This window comes from Alexandromys fortis, unplaced genomic scaffold, assembly GCF_014885135.2.
Source record: "Alexandromys fortis isolate MF-2015 unplaced genomic scaffold, M_Fortis_MF-2015_v1.1 scaffold_234, whole genome shotgun sequence".
NCBI lineage: Eukaryota > Metazoa > Chordata > Mammalia > Rodentia > Cricetidae > Alexandromys > Alexandromys fortis.
The window spans coordinates 139,932-164,671 of record NW_026068113.1 but is presented as its reverse complement, the minus strand read 5'-3'; the positions used below and the strand labels follow the sequence as shown (position 1 = coordinate 164,671).

Sequence of the window (24,740 nt, the reverse complement as noted above, 5' to 3'; positions counted from 1 at the left end):
TATCCTCATGTATGCATCAGGAGCTCATAAGAAGTCCAGGAAAAATAGAAGAAGCTAGCAGAGATCTGTGATGGTCCCTGGAAGCCAGAATTTCATGCATGGGAACATGCCCCTTCAGTACAACTGCAATAAATGTTCTTTAACTAGGGCATACAGTTTATGACTAAATCTAATTTCCCAGAGCTAACATTCTTTATACTCTCATTTTGAATCTGAACAATAAATAATCAGTCCTGTAGCTCAAATAGTTATTTATCCAGGTGCAAGGAAACAGTTAAAGACTACAGTATCTTTCCACTTCCTGTAGTACATGGAGCTATATCCTAGCCTTCTCCAAATCTTTCTCCCACATCCCTTCCTTACATGCTTTGCTTCTGCACCCCAACCTAGCGGTGACTCCCACAAACACAAAATTGTGCCCTTAAGCTCCTGTGTGGTCCCTCCCTCTGTTGTGATAGAGACACATGCCATCAGTTTTGATATAATTCTTTCCTTGACAGAACACTCTAAGAGGGACCGCTGATTACACTGTCCCGAGTATGGCTGTACCAGCGCTCTGCTTCTAATACACTGGAGAACCTGCAGGTGCTGGCATGAGGTTTCTAAGAGCAAGCCACACGAGCTCTGCGGGCTTTCTCCTCACACTTGCTCTCCCATCATTCACTTTGCGGAAAGCAGCTGTTGTGCCACGAGGACACGGGAGACTCACGGAAAGGCCCACCTGCAAAGAGTCCCCTGATCCCAGAGCTGCTGGAGAGCACTGAGAACCTGTATTCATCGGGGCTGCACTCCGATGACATGCTCAGGTGACAACAGCCCAGGATGGCACCTCAGTGGCCACCTAATGAAAGACCCTAAGTCATTAACTATCCAGCTAAGCATTCTCAAATTAGAAACTGTAAGAAAATGAATGTTTTAAGCCACTGTGTTTTGGGAACGATTAAAGCAACTGATGTACCTTCTATGGTAAGCAAAATGATGCCCAATCAAATGTCCCCGAACCTGAATCTTCAGCTTGCGAATGTGTTATGTTACATGACAAAAGAGACTTCTAAAGTCTGTTAAGTGAGAGGAGGAGGTAGAAGTGATACAGCCTGAAAAAGGCTCTCCTCAACATTGCTGGCTTCGAAGACAGAAAAAGGCTTATAACCCAGAAATACAGGCAGCTTCTAAGAGTCTTAAAATGTTGGAGGTGGGTAGCATGAACCCATCCCACCCATACCTTGAGTTTTAACCCCACGAGAACCTCCCCAGAGTTCTGACTTCCAGAACGGTAAGACAGTACACATAGGTTGTTGTAAGCATTGGAGTTTGGGGCAGTTTGGGCAATGAAACATACTTCCCCCTCCCAAACGTTTAGGCTGTGTCTGCCAACTCTGCCAGATGCCACCACCATCCCTTTTCGTCTTTCAAGTCTTCATTTCCCATATTTCTGTAACCTGTCATTGCTTGATTATAGCCCTGGCCATAATCAGCTTTGTATTGTAGCCACTTAAAAATATGCCTTTACTGTCTGTCTCTGTACAGATCGTTAGTTCCCACAGGAAGAAGTATACGCATTGCTAACCCCCCACTGTACCTTGCAGCATGTTTTCTTTTACTAAGGACTGTAATTTAGCTGGATTGATAGACTTGTCACACAACAGCAAAGAGGTAGATTGCCAGCACCCAAGACAAAGCTATTTAAATAACTGCAAGTCCAGGGCAGGACTTGGTCACACTGGTTCCTGGTTGTTTGCTTTGAAAGAAAGTGGGTTTTTCTGGACGACTTAAGCATTTCCCACCTCTAAAGTGATAAGCATGAGGCAAAATTTGCAGCAAGAAACAGTCGGCATAAGCAACTTTATCTAAGCCTCCTCTTGCTCTGCCTTCTAGTTACTACAGCCCAGAGTCTTCTCTTCAGCAGACATGATCTTCAGATATCAGAAAGGGATGGCCCAAGAAGAATGCATCCATATATAAGGAAGTGTGCACGCACTTGTGTGTGTGTGTGTGTGTGTTTCAAGAATAAAGCAGGAAAGGGTTTCTGGAGAGCAAATCAAATTGGATGTTTGATTGTTACAAAAGATAAAACCAATTTCTTCTAAGAAACAGATTTATTTATCTTTATTTTATGGGTATGAGTGTTTATCTTGCATGTGTGTATGTGCACCATATGCATGCCTGGTACTCACAGAGGCCAAAAGAGGCTGTCAGATCCCCTGGAACTGGAGTTACAGATGGTTCAGAGTGGTCAGGAAGGTGCCAGGAAAAGAACTCAGTTCCTCTGCAAGAGCAGCCAGTGCTCTTAACCGCTGACCCATTTCTGCAGCCCCATAGTGATTTCTTAACACTAGAAAACACTAATATCAGTAGCCAAACAGACATCGAGGGTGAACTGGCTACCGATTTCCTATCACAGCAATCACAACCTTTGTAACTTCAGCCCAAAGTAAATCAGCTTCACTAACACGACAGCAAACCCTTGTCTGCACACTTGGTAGACGAGAGCTGTTTAGTGAAAAGAAGTGTGTTCCACTTTAATGCTGTTTCTAATGAGTGCATCTCTTTCCTTCCGAAGTACTTGGGATGTTTAATTCATTCATTATTTTCCATTTTTCTCTTAGTAGATGGCTTTGAAGCCAATTAAAACTTTCAGATGACAAGTACAGTAGTTCTTAAACTTCCCTAAAACAAACACTACTTTTCAAAAACAGAAATGAGAGAAGGCACTAATTGCATTTCAAGAAAAGTCTTGGAACAACGAGATGGCCTTTCTGGGGTAAATGATTTTTTTACAGCCCACTGGATGGCTGAGGATCTGGGAACGGTTAGGCCATTTGCTGCCCGCACCCCTTGAGGCAGAGGACCCGCTACTACTGTGGATTGCACAACTCTTTGTCAAGTGTGACTGTGGGGTGGAGGGAAATGAGGAGGGAGGCGCACAGGGCAAGCCTAGTGAGGAGAGCAGGCCTGGCTCTGCTCAGACTGGCAGGGACCAGAGATAGCACAAGAGGTCCCGGAAACTGATCTCTGATGCCGCTCTCCCTTACCCTAACCACACCCTGCAGAGAGCCTTCACCATCTATCTCAACTGGAGCTTGACTTCAGAGTTTCAAGTTAAAAAACAAAAGACAAAACAAAACAAAACAAAACAAAAAAACCTGGCTCCCAACTCACAGGCACAAATAAAGCACGATCCTTTCAAAGCTGGTCACAACAGCTGATGCCAAACACGATGCTGGTGCCGAAGGATCACATTAAAACCTAATGAAAACTGGGAGCCACGAAGCCCTCTGGGGCAGAGCTATAAATGCACCTAAGACGAGTAATCTCCATTTGACTTGGCTGGGCTTTACCACGGGACCGGCTGGTGAGCAATGCTGCATCTTCCATGGCAAACAATTGCGCTGCCTATAAAACGACTGGGAGTTTTGAACCTGAGCTCCTCCATTAAAGGGAAGATAGGTGAGTTCCAGGAACAGGTGTGCCGGTCCGTATGCTCAGCCCAAGGGAACCATCCTGGGAAGGAGATGACCTTGTCTTTTCTGTGTCTAGTTAGTTTCCACAGGGAGATACCCAAACAGGCACTCCATATCATCCATGATGCCCCCTGGGCCAACCAAATCAAATGCCACATGAATACAGCCCATTTTGAGCCTTTAGATTGGGCCCATCTACTGAAATACTAACGTTCTCTCTCTTCAAAGGGGGGCAGCATTGCAGCTGCTCCTGAATGGCTTCTACCAGGCCAGGTGTGAAGCCCAGAGCTGTGTGTTTCCAGAGCACGTCCAGGCACTACAGCTCACCTCGAAGTTTCTTCTGCCAGTTCATCTCATTAAAGAGGTCCTCGGAGCGCAGGAAGAAGTCGTTGATCTTGCTGCCCTGCTCATCCCTCTCCGTGGTGTAATATATTCGCAGTTTTGACTCCTTTGTCAGGAATTCACAGATGCTGGGCACAGGGAAGACAATCTGTTCCATCGTTCGATCCAGCCTGACGATCTAGGGGGACAGTAAATGGAGGCTAAGCAGTTATCCCCAGAGCTTTCCATAAAGACTCTTGCTTTGCTACTGGCAGTGAATTGAGGGTTCAAGACTCAGGTAGGATACTGTGAATCTGTCTGATTTGAAAGGCCCGGGTTGGGATGTGTCTGTGTGTGCGTGTGCGCCTTTGTGCATGCGCATACCAGACATAAAAGTTTTGTTAAGTCTAAGAATTTGTCTAACCTCATACACCATTCAGTTAAACATTATCAACTTCCCGTATAATATCTTAATACTTCTCCACTTTAAAATACTGTTTTTAATTTTGTAACTACAACATGGAATATTCACTTTTTTTAAAAATCATTAGAATCACAAAATTATAAGAGCTATATTCCACACACTCCCAAGGCACTTTAAAATGATTCTGCTTTGAGACTGTAGATGAACAATGTACAACCTTTACTAGACACTGCTGAGGTGTTTGTCTGGATGAACAACCAGTAAGTTTAAAGACAAGCAGCACAATTTCACAAGCTAACCAGTTTAGCCTGTCTAAAACTCTCACAGCAACTGACAGCAATACTGTAGAGTGTCAAAGTTAGCTGAGGAAAATGAGCAGATGGGAAACCCATTCTTCCTTTTCCTTTAAATACAATCAGTGTTCATCTGGAATGACTTATACTGTGTTTTGGCTGGTACTGTACAATGAAACTTTCTACAGTGACGGGGTCATTCTCTGTGTGTTCAAGAGGACAGTCCTTAGTCACAGGTACGACTGAGCACTGGGCACGTGGAGTTACTGCAAATGGATTCACAGGGACCACTGAACATTGGGTACGGCAGTTTCTGCAAATGGGGAATGCAATCATTACTTGCAGCTAATTGAGATTTAACAGGCACGGCTTGAAGGCCGTCATATTAGATAGGGCAAATTTGGGTCACAGTTTCAGTAAGCCTCAATCCACTATCTTTTCTCAGCAAAACCTGGGTTATCCCTACATCTGGGACTTTTAGAACAGACCTTTGCTTTTACATCACATTTGCAATGACTTCCGACATCTCATAATTTCCAGAAAGAATATGTGATATTATATGTGAACCAATATGTTTCTGGGAGGGTACCAGTGTTTTTTGTTTGTTTTGTGTGTATGGCTTTTTTTTTTTTTTTTTTTTTTGAGACAGGGTTTCTCTGTAGCTTTAGAGCTTGTCCTGGAACTTGCTCTGTAGACCAGGCTGGCCTCGAACTCACAGGGATTCACCCGTCTCTGCCTCCCAAGTGCTGGGATTAAAGCTGTGTACCACCAGGCTTCATGAGGCTCCAGGGGTGGATGCCTGAAGCTCCGGTTCTCTTCCTTGTTGGGCTTCGGCCCCAGGGCTGCTTCCAATTCTAGGACAGTCTACTTAGTCACAGTTTCAAGTATAGAGAACTCTAAAGGGCCAAGGGCTGCAGTATACTGGAGACATGACCTCTTGGCCTTTCTTACCCTTCCCCAGAGGCTGAGGAGGTCAGGTAAAGCCCAGGGCTGACGCCCTGGACAGGAAGAGCTTGCTCCCTCTCTCAATACCTTTGTTCCCTGATGGGGCAAGAGAGGTGACTCAGGCCCAGTTGTGGTGGGAAACTTGTGGTGGTCAGGCAGGTTCTCACAGCTCTGACTCTGTAAGAGCAGAGGAACACGGTCTCCACACCAGCGCCTCCTGGATCTAGCTGGAGCTGGGGCGGGGGTTGGAATCATTCTGTTGGCAGAATGGTTTTGGTTCAAAATCAACCTGTTTTAACTGGAAGTGTAGTGTGTGGTTAGCACCTAGAACCTGCCGGGGACACAGGCTCAAGGACCGATTCTGAATATTTGCTATGAAGAGGCCACCCGCTTCACAAAGTCAACATCTAGGACGATTCCTTCCTTTACCTATGCACAAAAGAGAAGAGTAACAGGCTCCAGGAGGCAAAGGGAGGGGAGCGGAAGACCTGTGGCGAGAATTTCATTCTATGGCTCAAGTGTGAAGACTACAGAGTCTGCTAGGAAAGCCCCAAGCAGCTATGACACAGTACCCTGGATCTGCATCCATAACTCTCAAATCAAATCAAAAGAAGGGTCCTGGCTGGCCAAGGGCAGGATTTGGAAGCTAGCGACAGTTTTTAAATTTTCACTGTTGAAACAGATTTAGCAGTAGGAGTCAGGAGACAGGACAGCATTTCTTCTCTACCTCTAGCAGTAGGAGAATTTATCAGGCTCCAGTCTCCTCCCAACTGGGCCAGAGTTGGGCATATTCTATTTATATTTAACATCCTGTACTGCCAAGCTTGTTTTCTAAAGGATGCAGGGGACAGAGGTGGCCAACATTCTGGCCACAATCAATAAATCAGGACTAAGTGTTCACAATACATTTGGCATGGCTGACAAGTTGATCAAATGAAGCATTTCATCAGGACGACCTGGAGAGGTAAGAACAGACTCCTGAAGAGCCATCATGCTGAACGTGTTATTCTGTCCAACAAATCTCTCTTCTGACACTGATATTATATTCATCAGCAAAACAAGGCCTAACATGCCGACTAGCTAGATCCTGGGGCCAGACATGTTTCTCAGATGCTAAGAGACAATGCAGGTGATATGAAAACTCCATCTGTGACACTGGCAGCTAGAGAAGGGAGCATCTTCACCGAGCCTTACTGAAGAGCTTCTCCATTTGCCACAGACGTGATGCTATACACCTCGGAAGGACAGTGAGAGTGTTTTGTGCTGTGTAAAATGCAGAGGATGACGGGGCTGGGGAGTGGAACGCCAGCAGTTCCGATGCTCTGAGGATGAAGTGCAGACTTCTTCCCAGAAGTGTGTAAGCTTCGGATGCTCTGTGCTGCCTCCTCTCCTTTATCTTGCGCCATTTTCCCCTTGACTCATCCAATTCCAGCCATGCATGCCTTACTTGCAGTCTTCCCTGTAGAGTCCAGAAAAGCTCCTCCCCCTGGGCACCGCCCATTTCAGTCCCATGTTCTTTCACTCTGGATGCCATTCATCAGAACAGACCTCCTGGGTCACTATACTCTACAGCAGGTCCCTCCGCTAGACTTTGGGTGTGTACATATGTGTACATGTTCATATGTGCAGGTGCTTCATCTGGATTACTCATGTGGGTTCTAAGGGGTGAAGTGGGTTCTTGTGTTTGCATGACAAACGCTTCGTCAACGGAGCTATCTCCTCAGCCCTACCGACTTGTCTTAGGTGCTGGCCAGAATTTATAATTAAATCTACATCTGCTACCTAATAGAGGGACCTAGGAACAGAAAGCACCCCAACATCTTTATTGCTGAGAGCAGTAAGAAGATGTCAACCCTGATACAGGGTACCATCCACTGAAGGTCCAGGCCTTGCTGCCTGAGCTCTCCCTGCTCACGACTTAACTAATTTTTTTTGTATGTTTGTTGTTTGTCTTACCTCGATTTGTGCCGTGTGTTTTGCATAGAACTCTAAAGCTTCATCACCATCCACTTGGCCTCCAGGTTTCAGCATGGTTTGGAGTTCTTTGTTATGCCGAGCCAACTAGAACACAAGCAAAGAGAAAACGAGTGTAAGAGCTGTTTTTAAACTCTAGGTTTCTTTCTTTAAGTCAGGGTCTCACGTATCTCAATCTGGCCTTGAACTTGGATGTAGCTGAGGATGATCTTAAACTTTTGATTCTCCTGCCTGTCCCTTCCTTGTTCTGGTTTTACAGGTGTACACCCCCACAACTAGGCCTTTGTGCTTGCTAGGCAAGCACTCTACCAACTAAGCTACACCCACAGTCTTTCTAAGGCTGAGTTAAAAAATGCAAAATGACCAGCAGTAAGCCAAGGGCTACAGTACCCAGAGGCTTGCTCCCTTCTGCTTGGCTTGGCTCTGCAGAGTCTGGCATACAAGAATGGATGGTTCATGCTCATGCAGGATCCCCCCCTCCCCCCGCTTTTTTCTCTGATTTCTTAGGCCAGGCAGGAGGGACATGAGGTTTTCCGTGCACCCCATTAAGCCTCCATTCTAGGACTATTCAGAAACCCTTTTGGATGCTAGATGCTGAGAATGGAGGTGATGTGGGACAGGGGAGTGTTTGAAATCCTTCAGTAAATACGCAGGGGCAGGGACCTGGCAGCTTTAGGCCTCTTGTCTTTACTGTGCTACACCCAGGTACTGTACCCAAGTTTAAAAGGGGCTAAGGAAAGGGCATGTCAGTTTCCAGCTGGGCTACAGCTTGCCCATCCCCACCCAGAAGCTGAAGCCACACCAGCATACCCAAAGAAGAAGCAACTTCAAAAACCAAGCCACTTGGGAAGGGATTACGAAATGTGGCAGTTTGGTGTCAGGGCAGAAAATATCGCCCAGAAAGGCAAACAAAAGGAAATTGTGAGGACAGGTTCCCACAGATCCCCAAATGTGATAGGCAAGGAGGTTCAAGTTTATTTCTTTAGGTTGTTAAGAGAGATTCATTAGTATTTATAAAATGCCTAAGACGCCCTTTCAGCGGCTCCAGACAAAGCACCCAGTGTCATTGCTCAAGGGTAGATGCGTGTACAGTGCATGGGGATTTCCAAGTTCCTGACTTACCACACTGAGAAAGTGGCAGAGTCCTGGAATTTAGCCCCTTGAGGCAGATGGCCAAACACACCTGCAAGCCATGCTCCCTAAGGGACAACCAGTGCTTGGAGGAAGCTTTCCAGGAAGAGTCAGTGTCAGGGCAGCTGAGAATGCTGGTGGTGTCTAGAAGGGCCGGAGAGGGAGGGCTGTACCTGGTGAGCGAGTATGTAGATGTTGTGGCCCACGTTCCTTGGGGAGGCAGCTCCGTCCTCACCATTCTCCCCATCCTCAAATTCCACTTCACCTTGCATGTAGGCTTTCTTGATCACCTCCACCTTTGAGAAGGGACAAGAGAACACACCTCCTGACTCAGAGGTGACCCGTGCGGGACTGGCATCCACAGCACTTAGCCAGCTGTCCCTGCTCCTATCTCTCATCCCCCAGGCTTGGATACAGCCTCAGACTCCTTAGTTAAAATGATGTTGACGGTGAATACCAGTCGACCTTCACCGACAAGACAAGCTCATTCTCTCCACTCAGACCAACCGATGATCAATGGCTGGTTCATACCCTTCTGCTTTAGAAACTGATGGTGGCTATAAAAACACGTTGATGGGGCGGGAGGGAAAAGAGATGATGGTTCACTGGCTAACAAGGGGCCTTGCCCTTGAAGCCTGAAGACCCAAGTCTGAATCCTGGAATCCACGGAAGGGAACTGGCCCTTGATTTCTACACATGTAACCCCACCCACCCCACCCCATGGATGCACACAGAGACACCACTACTGCACCACCAAAACCTGGAAAATGGCAAAATGTCACACACACACACACACACACACACACACACACACACCCCAAATTTTCCTCATTCCCCCCATTGCTTCCTCAGGGGGAAAAAAAAACAACCAAACAAAAGAACTAGTAAGAAATCCATTGGCTTTGGAAAAGTAGTAAAATTCCTTTCTGGGTCCAAGTCTTTCAGACCCTCTCCCACGGGAAGGCAACTGCATGGACCAGCAGCACCTGCTGAAAACCTGCACTGTGTCAAGTACTGTACTCAGTGTGCTAATGTCGTTAAGGTGTAAGGCTCACAAATGTTTTATGAGGGCTCAGAAACTTCCATTCCTTTATAGATGCAGAAATAAAGAGATAAAAGAACATTGCTAAGGTCATGGTTAATGAGCTAGGATTTGAACTTGGCCACTACCCGTCACAGCTGCCTGCCTGACTCTAGGACTCCTCATAACCTAGTAGTATACTTCTTAGGGCATTTTACTACCTGTTGACTGTTCTCACTAACTTAGTTCCCAGGGTGCAGAGGCTGGTGCTGCTTATATCTGAATCTATCTCCTGGCACCCAGCACAGTGCACAGAGGTGGACCTGCCAAGTTTCCCTAAATAAACATATCATTCAGAATTTAATAATTCAAACACTAAGAATAAATATGCTCAGTTATACTAAGAATTAATCATTTCCTTTGATGATTCAGAAGATATTGCAGCCTGGGGGCACCTTCTTCATTGCCACTAGCCATTACTTGGGACTTCTTTATTATCCAAGATGAAACCTAAAGAGAGCTACACATTCTATACTGACAGTGGGTCAGCTGCTATTTGGAGGTGAGACCCTCGCTCTCTGAGTTGGTTTTCCCAGCAGTTCTAAAACCAAACCCAGCATGTTACACATGCAAAGTACATGGATCGGTGCACGCAAGCATATGCATGCATACATGTGCACGCAGAGATGTGTTCTGGATATCTAAGCTTTTTTCCTATTTGTCTTCTTAGAACTCTGTTTACACCAAAGAAGACTTGACCCTTTCTCTGAATAAATGTGCTCTAAACACAAGGGGGAAACCCAGGACACGAAGGCAGCCATAGCAAGGGGTTGTGGCATTTCCTCTACCCAAGACAGTCATGAAGAGCCAGGGCACGCTCCTGATTCGTAAGAGCTGAAATGGGTTCTCTCCAAAGGCTATTCTGACTGTACTAAGTAATGGCGACCCTTAGCTACCCAGTTATCCCAGTTACATAAGCTGTTATGTAAACTTGCAGAGACTCCTGTCTCTGCTGAGAACTCATTCCCTGACCTCTGGGATCAAAGAGCCAGGCTTCTGTGAACTTTTATTTAAAGGAATACATAAAGGGACTTTGGTCTGGTCTCTAGTGCACATTCAGGTCACTGGGAGGCAGAAATGTTTTAATGTCCTCATTTAAATCTGTCAGTTACAGTTTATTTGCATGGGGGAAAGTCCAAACAGACGCAGCTCGTATCACCCATCCTTGAATACTGCTCTTCTCAGAGTTCCCACCACCAACTCCCAACATGGAAGTCAGCCCATCGCGAATGTTGCTCTTTGAAAATAAACCGGGTCATGTTTTAAGAAAACAAAACCAAACATCAACATTCAAAATACACTCTCCTGTTATTTATACTACTGGCACCAAGAACAGATGCAAACTTGTAAGTCCTAAAAAAAAAAAAAAAAAAAAAGTGGCAGGGGCCTATGTGTGGTGGCACTCACCCGTAACCCCAGCATATGAAGTAAAATGATCATGAGATTAAGGCCAGCTGGGGTACAGAAAATCATCATTTCAAACAACCAAGGGTGTCAGGGAACGGGGGTGCACACCCATAGCCCCGATACTTGGGAGGTGGAAGAAGAGCCAGAGTTCAAGGACAGCCTCAGCTATGCAGCGAGTTTGAGGCTAGCCTGAACTCCATGGGATTGTGTCTTAACCTCCTACTCCTGTCCTCCCCCCGTTCAACACAACACCACAAATCAAGAGCTGGGAATGTAACTCTGTGGTAGGACACTTGCCTAATAATGAACAAAGAAAAGAAAATTGCCCTCAGTTCTTAAAGGACTACATGCCAGGTACTGTGCTACAGGTTTGATGACTTTTGTACTCTAGAATTCAAAATAGCCGTCAATGTAATATTACCTTCCCTTTTATAGACTAGGACCGTGCAGCTACCTACCTAAGGTGACACGGTCAATGCGCTGAGCTGTGGACCTGAACCCACCCTCACCCACTGCCCTGTTCTCTATGGGTGAGCAAAGGGGAGGGGGAAGCTTCTGTATGTGGTCTGTGCTGATAGGACCAGGTGGAACACCCCATGTCCACTGCCCTACTTCTGTACCCAGGCACAGGTCTGGATTAAATCATCCTTGATACATTTTGGGGAACGGTTTCAGAAGATCAAAGAAGCAGGGCCTTCATTCTTCATTCTGCCTTGAGTTTTGCTCTGAGGTTTGTTGGTGCTACTGTCAAAGGATCAGTCACAACTCACCAGTTCCTTGGGCCTCATGTTGTACAGAATCCTCTCTGCATTTTCACTATCGTGCCTGCTTTCCATGATGGCCAGGAGTAGCTTTGAAGCATTGTTCTAAATGGAGAGAACCAGGGAAAGAAATATGGAGGGGGTGTTTGGGCAGCCGCCTAGACATGTGTGCCCAGCTGCTGACATAAGTGCGCATCCTGGCTGGACAGACAGATTCACCCTATGGCCAAGGACATTCCAGAGTACCGTCACTAGGCAGAGGGTGTGTACTCGGGACCTTAGAAGCATGTGTGTAGAGTCTGACTCGGGCCTAAGGGTCTGCATTTGTTAGGACATACATTATATTTCTGGAATCTTTTACAACCTCTGGAATCCCAGAACAGGGGTAAGAGATTGGGCAGAAGCACACTTCAGACACTGCTCTCAGGAAAGGTCTGTCAGCTAGTAAAACCTACACTAGTTGTAGCAGAAATAGATAATTTATACATGGGTGCTAGAGGGTATCCACAGGGGACACCAGGGTCCCCAGATTCTCAGCCTCATATAAAATGGAATAGCATTTCCATATAATTTATGTATCTTTTTGTCTGCTTCATCTGCATATTATTTGTAAGACCTGATCAGGTATAAGTGCTGTGTCAAAACTCGGTCTAAACTATGGACTGAGAATAAGGTGAAAGGTGTATATATACTTAGTACAGATACAATTTTTTCCCTTAAACATTTTGTTATTGGATATTGTGAGCCAGAGATGACAGTCAATAAATACAATTTCTCCCTGTCTTAAAATCCATAAACTTTCTTATTTCCTAATATCATTGAGTACATATGCTATTAGTTAATAAAAGTGGCCTAGAGGAACACTTCACATCCACCAGCACATACTTTCCCATTACATTAGCAATACCCATGTGTCCACAACCTGGCGTTTCTTGGCTTAATTCCATTTGAGGCCCCAGGTCTACAATTTACATATTTCTTTGTCCATGGGTCTCAAGGTTGGTGTTTTCCTTCTGGGGATTGGAAATAGAGACATTTTTCCTCCTCAGCTTGGGTCACAGAAGTTCAATCCAGTGGCTGAGCTCTCACCCGTTTCTATCCCAATCCTTAGACTGCTACTTTCATTGAAAAAGGCACTGAAATGCCAGCTAGGAACACATGGATGTCTCAGTCTATTTCAGACATGCATCATGTACTTTCTGATAAGTGATAACCATACGAGAGCAGGAATGATATTCAAGTCAAGTATAAAGTATTTATCAGAAGGAAAAAACAGCGCTAAAAAATTCCATTTAAACCATATGCTCAAATCAACCACGATTTGGACTCTCAGTTCTAAATGCTAAAGGAAAAATAAAATTGATCATGCAGTTTCTTGGGGAGTCTGTTATTATCTTCCTAAGGCCTTGTTTTCCACTGTTGTCCACGCAGTAAATGCAGACGAGCATTTTAGCTGACCTCTGTAGTTGAAGACTCTCTCAGTTATGATAAGGTACCTACTCCAGCCTATGGGTATGAGAGAGCAGGAATTTCAGCATGCCCTGACATGGGAACAGCAGAAGAGGAAATGTGCTCAGAGATGCTAACGCATTTCCAAACAGCATCACACATCAGGGTATGTTGCAAGGTCAATTCTCAGAACTAGATATTTTTTGAGTCTTTGACAACCTCTAGAAACCCCAAACAGGGGCTAGAGACTGGGGGACTGGCTGATAGGCCTTCAGGAATGGTCTGTCATTTAGTAAACCCCACAGAATGAGCATCTTGAAGTCACCATTTAACTCCATAAAACGATCTTTACAAGGCATCACATGCTAGGGCTGCAGCAGGGTGGCAGCTCCAGGTTCCCATTCATAACAACGAAAGAAGGTATTAGAGGACTGTCGGGTACATTCTTATTTTAAGCCATCATCAGTCATCCTTCTGCCAGATCAATGACTGAACAGAAAAAGCTGTCACCTGACTAAGTAAAAATTGATTTCTGGTGACAATGGAAGGGCCAAGTTGTACATGCTTCACTGGCTCCTTTCCCCAAAGCAGCAAGCTCAGAAACCAGAGGACGGGTGTTTCTCTTCTCCCTCCCAACCCCCACTGGATTTCCGATTTCAGGCTTTTCATTCTTGGGTACTTTTTGAATTTCTCAGTTCTGGTGACAACTCTTCATTCCAGGTGACCTAATTAAAAAGCTGGTCCCCTCTCAAGGCCCTTCTTTGGAAAGAGCAAAGTTCTGCATTTTAGGTCAGAATGTGCAATGTGGGTCATTGGTTCAGTTAAACAGAACTGTCTTTGGTATTTAGTTTCACAATACCGTGTCACATGCCAGGCAAAGCATTAATGGACTTTTCCCAAAGGTTGCCGCCTCTAGCTCTCAGTCTCTACTTGCCTTCAGTTCTAAAACAAGGTCCATCCGCTTCTTTCCCAGTGGGTTGATGTCATTGAGGATGAGGGCTGTGATGATATCGATGCCATTGGATTCATGGGTGGCGATGCAGTTCTGTGTAAACAGACACACACACACACACACACACACACACACACACACACACACACACACACACAGTGGCATTAACACAAATGCTGGCCATAAATCAGACGTCAAAGGGCAACAGGCTAAACTGCTATTTCAACACAATGCTTACCACTCCCATAATGTCATTTGGGGAGAGTGCAATTTTCCGTGAGAAAGTGGTAAAAATAAAAGACAGATGAAGATCTCTAGTTTCAGAATTAACAGTAAACAGTAGGAAAGTCCCCATACACCCTAACTGATAAATTGGCTGAGTCTGATCCAAATAGTGCCGTGCAATCGGCTTTGTTCTTATAGGAAAATATGGTGTGTGACTGATACCAGGATCTGAGCCCCTTTCCCCTTTAGAACTGTGTTCCGTTCTCTCTCTGTCACTCATCTTGTGAATGTGGTACTTCTGCTTAAGGCTTAAGCTTGGACAGCAAGCTTCTGCCTCAGTTCACACGGTATCAAAATGGATCAGCCTTTCCCAAGTTGGATCCTTGACTGCAGAGCAAACTACCTTGGCCTGTTCCTTTCAATTGGCCTTGGTGTAGCAGGAAAGTGAACTTGAGGTCTTACATCCATAGTTCCAGAACCCTTGCATTTCTTTGTTCTTTCTCATAACCAGAGCTATTCTGCCTCCTTCATCGGGGAACCAGGAGAAGGAAGTGGATCTCATAAAACGTCCTCCCACTAAGACTAGGGTTTCCACATTCGGTGAGTTGCTTAATTTAAACTGCTTCCTTGGAGCAAATGTCCTGCCTTCCTCAACTAACTCCGCGCCTAATACTTTCCCTGGCCTTAGGGTTAGAACTAACCATTTCAAGCCAGGACGGAACTACCATCTGAAGTTAAAAACCATAGTCGTTCTTGTCCTGCAGTGCAAACTCATAGAATCTTCCAGCAGCCATGAATGAGCAATGCTTCTACTTAAGAAAAAAGAAAAACATTGGGCTCTGCTCCAGAATTACACTTCTTGGGAGGTCAGTCAAGACTAGCTGGGCTTTTCCTTTCCCAGAAGTCCATGATGTTATATCTCAGCTACAAATGTTCTCTTCTTGCTTCCGATTTATTTCACAGGAAGCAAGTGTTTTCTCTCTAGCTAGGTTTCAAGGAATCACTTTTTGATTTTTTTCTAGAATTTAGAATAGGTCACTTTTCTCAGGGGCTAATTTAATTCCCACTTTATTACTTACCCCTCAATATCCAAGTTATGATTGGATAGTTAGACCAAATCAAATTACACTGAGCCAAGCCAAGACATAGTCACCCACTCATTCACTGGGTAAACTTCTGGATTATGAGAAGACACCATGGGAACTTCCCCACTACTGGAGAAAGGCTGCTTGTCTTATGAGCACCCTGAGATTGACGGGTAGTTGTTACGTGGCTTCTGAATGGGTTTCTGTTAACGTTTCCAAGTAATAAATACGTCTTGCTCGCATACCAAAAACATGAACAGAGTTACCTGGTTCTCGTGGCAAGGCCCTTGGCAGTATTCGGTCAGGCTCTCCAGGGTTTGGTTGATAAGGGCTACGTTCTTCTCGTTGATGTACAGTCCGAGAAGACCAAGGCCTCCAGTTGTGCTCCCGCAGATACAGTCCAGAAACTGCAGTGTCTCACACACCAAATTGTAGTTGGTCTTATTGTTTTGGCAACGAAGGAAATTCTACAATGGGGCATGTGAGAACAAAAGCAAAGAGAAGAGGGCAAAGGTCACCATCCTGCAACTTTGATTGTCTCTAATAGGCTGGAGTCCTGGACTGATCAGATGCTAGGAAGACAGGTACAACATGGAACAGAAGACTCTGCGTGTCCCGGGGATGGTCAACCTGTGGCCTTGGTCTATGGCTTCCAACCCTGGGACTTTTCTGCAATGTGTCTGCATGAGATTCAGAGAAGGAGGCATTTTCTTGGAAATTCACTTCAGGTTCTTTTGGTATGAATTCTCCTACTTCCATTTACTCTTTAAGCAAAGTTAATTTGGGTATCTATGCAGGTGCGGTGAGGGTGTTCATGTATTTATGACGGCCAGTGGTCAGTGTTGGGGATCTTCCTTGACTGCTCTCTACTTTATGGAGGCAGAGCTCTTCACAACCTGGAATTCACCTATTTAGCCAGGCTGCCTGCCCCGTGAGCACCAGGGACTTTTGTGTGCTGGAATTATAGGCACGCACTGCTATGCCTAGCTTTTTACATCAAGACCAGATCTGAACTCTGGTCTTCATAGTTGCAAGACAAGCACTTTACCAACTGAGCCATCTCCCTACCCTTCTGTTTATTTCTTCCTTTACCCTTGCCTATCACCTTCTCACTGGGTGGTTAGTGGGTTGTGGTTATATTTAAAGGTGACAGAGTGGACTACGTGCTGAACACACAAGGCTAGTATTAAGTAGAGTGCACCACAAAATGAGATGGTAGAGGCTGGTGTCAGGGCTCTTAGCTCAGAGGCAGAGAGTGTGCCTAGCATGCATGAGGCCCCTGGTTCCATCATTGGCATTGAAAACAATCACCTTACCTCCTCTATACACACACACACACACACACACACACACACACACACACACACACACAGAGTTTGGCTCTAGGCAGATGTCATGAAGAAAACCTGGGTTAACTTGCTTGACCATTTCCACTACTAAATAAGGGGTGTGAGTGAGTAAATGTGCATGTGTGTATGTGCATATACGTGTGCATGTGCTCATGTATATGTGCCTAACTATGTATTCTCCAAGAGATATACAGTAAGATCCTTCCTCAACAAGATATGGAAAGCAACACCTGAGTAACTTTGTAAAGCTGGGGATTTTGACAAAGGGGCACTTGTCTGAGACTCTGTAGTGAGACACAAATAAACTACAATATTCTTATATTGATATATAGTGTATAGTGGGCAATACCTACACTAGAAACTTGGAAGTAAAACAATAGAAAGGCAAAGTGGACATAAGCCTTGATGTGGCAATTCCACTTCACTCTACAAAGTAAGCACTGGACATTCATGGTAACACTCTTTACAATAATGGAGAAATGGAAGTGACCTAAATGCCCACCAACCGGGGAGCAGCTACAAAATAAAGCATAACTATAAGATTTCATATTATAAATTCGAAACTTTGAGCAGGTACTGGCATACCAACATGGAAAGATCTCTAGATCATGCTGTAGGTTAGCAGAAAAAAAAGCAGATTTATAATCATGTAGATTACTGTATATATTCAAATGTATGCCAAATGTTACTAAACAAAGTAAGGAGGGGAACAGCTCTCTGTGGATAGAAGCTATACAACTCTTTATTTAAATACTTACTGCCATCAGAAAACTTAGGACGAGGATTTTTTCATGTATAATTTGAGCAGCAGAAGCCCCATGGAAGCACAGATTAAAAGTTGGTAAGTAGACAGACCGCTAACTCATCACCCTCCCCCCACATTTAACCCCAGTCCTTTCATTCAATAACATGGTTCCAGTTCTGGTGGGACACAGAAGAAGGACAGATTACTGTGGGCTTTCCTGAGGTAAGTAGCTCTTTCAGAAGGCTATAGGAAGCCAGCAGCGGGTTATACCCGACTTCTCCCTTGCTGTGGTGACTGAAGGAAGGTGCTGCATATCTTAAGGTCTGGCAGGATAAAGGTTCCTCAGTACAGGCATCAAAAGGATACAGATGCTTAAGATACAAACTCACAGCATCCCCTCTGAGGCCCATTCTGGTGACACCACTGTTCCCAGGATGCTCCTCTCTGCTGTATGACGTTACTGCTCCTACCACAGTGTTCTCTGGCAGCAGCAATTAACTCCTGATTCTCTAAGGGCTCCCCTTTCTTGCCTCGGAGGCTCCCATTCAGTATTCCCTCTTTCTGACTCACTCCCCAGGTCTCCCTTCTGACTCCTCTTCCTTCAGGATACCGCATAAAGTCACTTTGTCCCGGAAGTCCTGCCTGCTCTGAGGCACCACCCCCCATCTTATGGGATGGGAGCCTAGAAGGATACCTTTCTGTTCTCTATGAACCAGGTGGGCCGCGTGGGCTCCACCAAGAGCCACAGCCATGGCTCAGAGTTGCAGGCAGCTCACACAGCTCTTTCCTAACTCAGATCTATTTCCTCTGTCTTTTACAAAGCCAGACACATACTTTTCACTGAGAGGCTCAGGGACGGTTTGTCAATCCACCTTGAGCACACACCACTCTGTCCTGTCAGCATGAAGAAGCTCTGTCTTTTCAGGAGCGCAAAGGGTGGATGAGGATGCGTGTGGAAGGGAAAGGTTTTGGGCCAGTGCTCATATAGCCTTTGGCCTTTAACCTGGGGAAGGGGAAGCTCCGGCCGTGGCTCAGCAAACACTCCAAACCACACAAACTGGTGAAAGGGCAGTCCTTCGTCAGGTTTCTGACTAAGCAGGCCTTGCTCAAGGCGGCAATGGCCCATTTGGCAGGGCCAAATTCGGTAGCTTTCTCTCCCCTGAACATCTACCAACAGGAAAGAAGTCAAGGTTATAAATATGACAAGAAGCTGGCACAAGCCCAGAGACCGCTGCCTTAGAAGGCTGGGGCTTCCTCCCTCTGAGCAGATCTCTATTTCCTTGCACCAAGGAGCAGACCACTCCTGCCTGGCAGCCGTAAGAAAAACTGCCAGTGCCCCACCATCATCTGCCCAGGGGCTCTGCCAACAGGTGGCATTCTTAGGAGGTATATCCTACTTAATGTCATTTTGAGACCTGGTTTCTCACAAATACAATGCCAGTGGAGCAGGTTCCCACGAGCTGTGGGAAACCATGCTTCTTTCTTTTTACTGCTTTTTGTTTTTAAAATTGATTTTTAAATGACCACATTCAGATGAGTTTCATTACACCACTTCCATACACATCACAGGAGTTTTTAAAAGATGAATCTCACTTCCCCCAGACCCAGTCAAAGCAGGGATCCAGGAACACCACAGGGCCCTGCAGACACCAAGGGTCCCAGAAATGACCCCTGTGCCCTCTTGGGCTCCTACAAGATGAGGGCTGGAGAAGGAAGGCTTGGGGACATTCCAGTTTCCCCTCTCCACAGGGCAGTTTTGACCTGTTCTGCTCGGCTTAGTCCATTTCTACACAAGATATCTTCAAACAAAGGATTCTATGGTTAAGAAAAAAGGTGTCTAGAATCGCCTAATTGGAAAACCATTATGTACCTTCAGATGGTAAGTTGCTAGGCCTTTTAAAATTATGTGAATATGTACTGTGTACGCGCATGCACGCACAGACACAGACACACAATTTTCCCCCAGAGCAGTATAAGGACTTCATTAAAAGCTACTTTTCCCCAGGGATCCTTAGGGAACAAGGTGGAAGGAGAGTTATATGAAAAGATACAGTATAATTCTGAAGACTTCCAGTAAAAAATGGTGAATTTGCAATTAAAGCCTGGCTCCATTCTCCCACCCAAGGAACACTGGCATCAGGGAGAAGGAAAGAGACAGGAAGAGGGAAGACGGAGTAAGTCCATGAAACCAGAAGTCAGCTCAGAACCCACCTATCAGCACTGCCCCATGACATGCAGGCTGGATTCTATACAAGGTATCCTGGATTGTTGAGCTGAGAACTTGGCAAATCTTAGCTGTGAAGACCCTTACAGCAATTAGCACATGGTACTGCAATCTCCAGTTGGCACGAGTGGCTCCTGTTCTAGACATCTGTGGGATGAGTGAGGTCCAGTCACCACTAGTGCTGGTTGCTGAACACATGACCTCCAGTGCAAGTGACATACGACCATACATGCACATGAACTGCTGCCACTCATTTCCTCTGTGGAGCCTGAAGTTGGTGGTGACCCAGTGACACCAAATAGAAGAACAGCACAGAGCACGGATCCCTATGCTTAGCAGCACAGCGGGACCCCCGCCCCAACCCCAGTCACAAAGGTGCTACAACTGAGCTGCCTGGCCCTAAGTTCCTACGGATCACTCACTCTTCCCTTAGTTGATCTCCCCCATGACCAATGAGGCAGCTTAGAAGGGAGAGGGACACCTGACATCATCATGAGACACAGGGATAACAGCCAATGAGATAACAACCAGACCCTGGAGCTCTGGGAAGTAATGTTTTGTTCTACTTGAACCAAGTCTCAGCTAGCAGATCTGGGTCTAAGGTGTCTAAGCCTGAAGCAGTAATGCTTGAGCAAGGAGCAACCAAAGGATCAGCCAGAATCCAACACCAGATGGTGACAAGGTCAAGCCCAGAATGTCAACACCTGAAGTGAACCATTGACTGACGTGTACACTTTGACATTCAGTGGGTCAGCATGGCCAATGGCAGGTTTTATGGGGAGTTCCTTCATTTTTAGGTCTGGTTCCCGTTTAACCAGTTGATGGCCCTAGTACCTAGATACTTTTCAGAATTCAGGATCTTCAGACCAATTAGATGAAAAATAAAAACCATCAGAGGTCTTAATCTTAACAACTTCTGGTTCGTTTCATTGTTCTGTATTGCTCTTCAACAATGTCCCTTCTTTATGATGGAGGTTGGCGGGGGGGGGGGGCAATAACAAATGGTCCATTTTATCCACAGTCACTTGGTGGATAAAGTCAGCAATGTAAACATTTAAAGGTGGTACCTTCTTCTGGCTAGATTTGGCCCGTATCAACCCCTCTCATATCATCACCATTTAAGCACATAGAACTATCAATGCAGACTTGTTTGGCTTAGGAAGAGACATCCCATCTAAGAGCTGTGCAGATACACTTTTCCTTTCCATCCTAACACCACTCAAGCAAGGAGTGGTGGGTGCCCCAGGTTCAAGAGTTGACAGGAAAGCCAGGCAGTACACCAAGGACCACATACTCCAGCATGCTTTTCCTGGGTAGAGATTGGGAACAAAGAGGCAGATCTCTGGAGCACACCCTCCGCCCTTTCTAAACAGTCTTTGTTACAAGAAAACTGCAAGGGAGATAACACTTTGTCTCTGTCTTAGGTCTGGTTAATATCACAAGCTATAGTTCCAGACTGAAAGTCCAGCTTAGTAAACTTCTAGAACGTGTAGTATACACTGCTGTATATATGATCTGCCAAACACTATAGTGTCATTGTGCAGCACACAGCTATATTCAGTTAGATCTATGTACTTGTTTTTATAAATGTATATGCTTCATAATTATACTTAATTGTCTACTCAACTATCCAGTTATCTGAACATCTACTGGCATTGGTGGCAAAGAGTAGTAGGCTATAAGACATACACATGTAGGTACCTATGCACACTAACTACATATGGAGTCAGCACCCCTAATGAATGAGGCTGTTGTGTCTGACCTTGTGGTGTCACTGGTGAAGATAGGAAGGGACAGATCACCTATCCATATTTTCATTATTAGTCACCCAGAACATCAGTAATGCTGGATCTTCAATTCAGGCATGGTGGTCTACGTGACAGAGCTGAGCCATGAGAAGAAGTGGGACACCATGGTCCAAATACCCCCACTCCCTACTACAGGTGTTGCGGTCTCCATAGACCTCACCTACAAATGTTGGGACTTCCTGTGCTACCAGTTAGTCATTTACAAATCTAAGGGTCACCTAATCCCAGGTGCTCACCTCTAGGTGTCAGATTCCACAACCCAGAACCCTCTCCTGTAGGCCTCAGTGACCCCACAATCTGGCTTTGCACCTGTAGGTATTTGGTACCCTAGACAGGACCCCTCTTGCAGATCTCTGGGTTCCCACAGCCTGGCCTCTCTCTTGAAGGTCTCGGGGCCACAGCTCAGGCTCTCACCTGCAAATCTCGGTTGTGGTTTTCGCACAGGAGCTGCAGGAAGCGCAGGATGGGCTGCATTATCGTGATGACGGCACTCATCTCTAGGTCATCCTTGGTTTTGTCAGTTGTAGCCTGGGTGCCCTCCCCAGACTGGTAATGGTCATCTGGGTCAGCCTCCCTCCGGAAGGTGGTGAAGGCTTTCCTGGTGGCAGCAGATGCTTCCAGGAGCTGATCCCGGACCTCTTCTGTTATCTGTGTTGTGGGTTCTTTGGCTGAAAGGCAAACTTGTGACAGTCAATACTGCTACATTCTCAGAAGTTCTATTTTCTATACTCCAGAGTACAGGTTCCTGCATTTGCTAGGGATTTGTAAGATTGGCAAAAAACAATCCAGGAAGCCACCATTTCCTCTCAATCTCTAGACAGGATGAACGTGGAGCCCAGCCCTGCTAACTTGGTAGTGCTTTCGACATGTCATTTAGGTTTGTGTTGTTCTACCGAGCAACAGCTTTAGTACAGGCTCTGTCAACCTCATAACCTATGGCTCTGAGCCTCTGCTTCTTCCTCCATAAAGTCTAAGTATGTCGGTGTCTTCTAGAAGGCTCCCAAGAGACCTGATGTAATATTATTCATAACACCAATTAATGTTACTCGACGGACAACTGACTGAGCCCTTGCCAAGTGCCAAGATAGCATGCATAAGCACTCTGTGTGTATTATCTTATCTGGACTGTGAGGCAACTGTGGCATCTCAGACAGGAGCACAGACTGCATGGGCTCTGACGCTGGCTCACTGGATCTGTGCCTCAGTTTCCTTATCTGTAAAACAGAGATAACCCTTTTATCTAAGTACAGGGTTAACTTGAGCTTTCCGTGAACTGACACAGATAGGTAAAGAACTTTGAACAATGCCTGGCTACAGTCTGGATTTGGAATGGCTTTCAAAGGCCCACATGTTAAAGGCCTAGGCCCAGTCCTCAGCGGTATGGGAACTGATAGAACTTTTAGGTGGTAGGGCTTGGTGTGAAGTCACAGGCTAGAAGGAGGGGTGTGTCCCCGAAGGGGATTGTGCGACTTTCTTGTCTTTTCTGGTTTCTTCTGATTTTCTGTCATGAGGTGAATACTTTTACCCTCTGCTGTGTGTTCTGGTGGTTTATGTGCTACTCCAAGGTAGGTACAAAGCCACCAGACTGAGACCTCGGTTACTCAAATAGATGTTTTCTGGGCCTAGGTCTACATGCCTAAGGCATCAGTTGCAGAAACAGAAAGCTGACTATGCATGCCTGGGTCATACTCAGTACTCAGCAGAACTTGGTAGGTTTATGGTTCTTTTTTTTTTTTTCTCTTCCTCTTTATTTCCCTTTTAGACTAGTGGTTCTCAAATAGGGTGATCTTTACTTCCTCCCTTCCTTTTTTTCTTTTTTTTTCATCCGTAGCACTATGCAGCCGCTAACTGGAAATGCCTGGAGACATTTTTGATTGGGAGTACAGGTATGCTAATGGCATCTAACAGGGTCACAAACATTGCTCGACATCCTATAGCCTCTACAAGGAACATTCTCCAAATGTCAACTGTCACTTGATTGACAACTCTAGTACTGGCCTTGAGAGGTGAAGCTCAGAGTGGTCAATTAATTTGCTCAAAGCTGTTTGACTCCTAAAGTTGTGGTTTGTCGCCCCTCTCCCCCTGAACATTTTTTTCCAGGGAGATTATAGGGGAAAAGTCTACAGTTTGGAAAATAAAGAGAAGTCACCTGACATAGATGTCGTTTCCTCAACTTTAACAATAAGCAGAAAAGCACAGTAAAAAAAAAAAATTATTCATGGATCTTAATTGTGATTGCGGACTTGAAAGGATTCAGAGTTGCCATGGGAACACACCTTTGAGCCTGTCTGTGAGGGAGTTTCTAGATTAGGTTAACTGATATATGAAGAACAGCCCTGAATGTGAGCGGCACCATTTCCTCGGCTGGTGCTGAGGACTGAATGAAAGTGAGAAATGCTCAGCTCTGGCATTCCTCATGCTCTGCTTTCTGACTGTGGGTGCAATGTGACCTGCTGCTGCATGCTCCCACCGCTACATGCTCCCGCTGCAATGCTTTTCCGTCATGAAGGACTAGAACCCCAAACCATGGTCTGGAATAAGCCCTTTCTGCCTTAGGCTGGTTTGGCTAGGTACTTGCCACAGAAATAAGAAAAGTGGCTAATACAACCCATACTAATTAAAACTGTGCACATAGATGAATATTTATGAGATAAGCATGAAGACCTTTCCAGGTGTCAGGACTTTGTTCTAGTCACTTAGAAGGAAGGCATCATAACCACAGTGGTGGCTTCTTTCTAAATGCCCTGGTAAGGATGTATCTTGGAATCTGGAAGTCACGAAAAGCATGCAGTATACATAATACAGGGCTCCTCTGCAGGCTCCCGTCCAACGGAACCAAGGGCATTCTTACCTTTCTTCCGGGATGGGGCATCTCTGTCCACTTCATCATCTTTCTTTTTGTTCCCCAAGTCGCTGGTGTTCACAGTCACTGTTGCCTTGATTTCCTGCTGGGCCACCTTCATTCGGTCATAAAAGACCTTGAAGAACTTCTCTGATTTCTTGTCTTCCGTCAACCGGCAGAAAAAGGAGTGCTGCCATGGAAAAAAAAAAAAAAAAAGAAAAAAAAAAAAAAGAAAAAAAAAAAAAAAAAAAAAAAAAAAAAAA

At 45.5% G+C, this 24,740-nt stretch overlaps 1 protein-coding gene across 1 annotated transcript in view; it reads right to left on the bottom strand.

Moving 5' to 3' along the window:
* Positions 1 to 24,740, bottom strand: part of Itpr1 (inositol 1,4,5-trisphosphate receptor type 1) — a gene marked incomplete at its 5' end in the record, with an annotated part of 210,471 nt that overhangs the window by 53,318 nt on the left and 132,413 nt on the right. The window contains 8 exons of the mRNA XM_050124741.1: positions 3,789 to 3,981; positions 7,401 to 7,505; positions 8,723 to 8,845; positions 11,808 to 11,903; positions 14,182 to 14,292; positions 15,776 to 15,976; positions 22,050 to 22,303; positions 24,487 to 24,667. Coding sequence (XP_049980698.1) covers positions 3,789 to 3,981; positions 7,401 to 7,505; positions 8,723 to 8,845; positions 11,808 to 11,903; positions 14,182 to 14,292; positions 15,776 to 15,976; positions 22,050 to 22,303; positions 24,487 to 24,667 — 1,264 coding nt within the window. The remainder of the gene's footprint in view (positions 1 to 3,788; positions 3,982 to 7,400; positions 7,506 to 8,722; positions 8,846 to 11,807; positions 11,904 to 14,181; positions 14,293 to 15,775; positions 15,977 to 22,049; positions 22,304 to 24,486; positions 24,668 to 24,740) is intronic.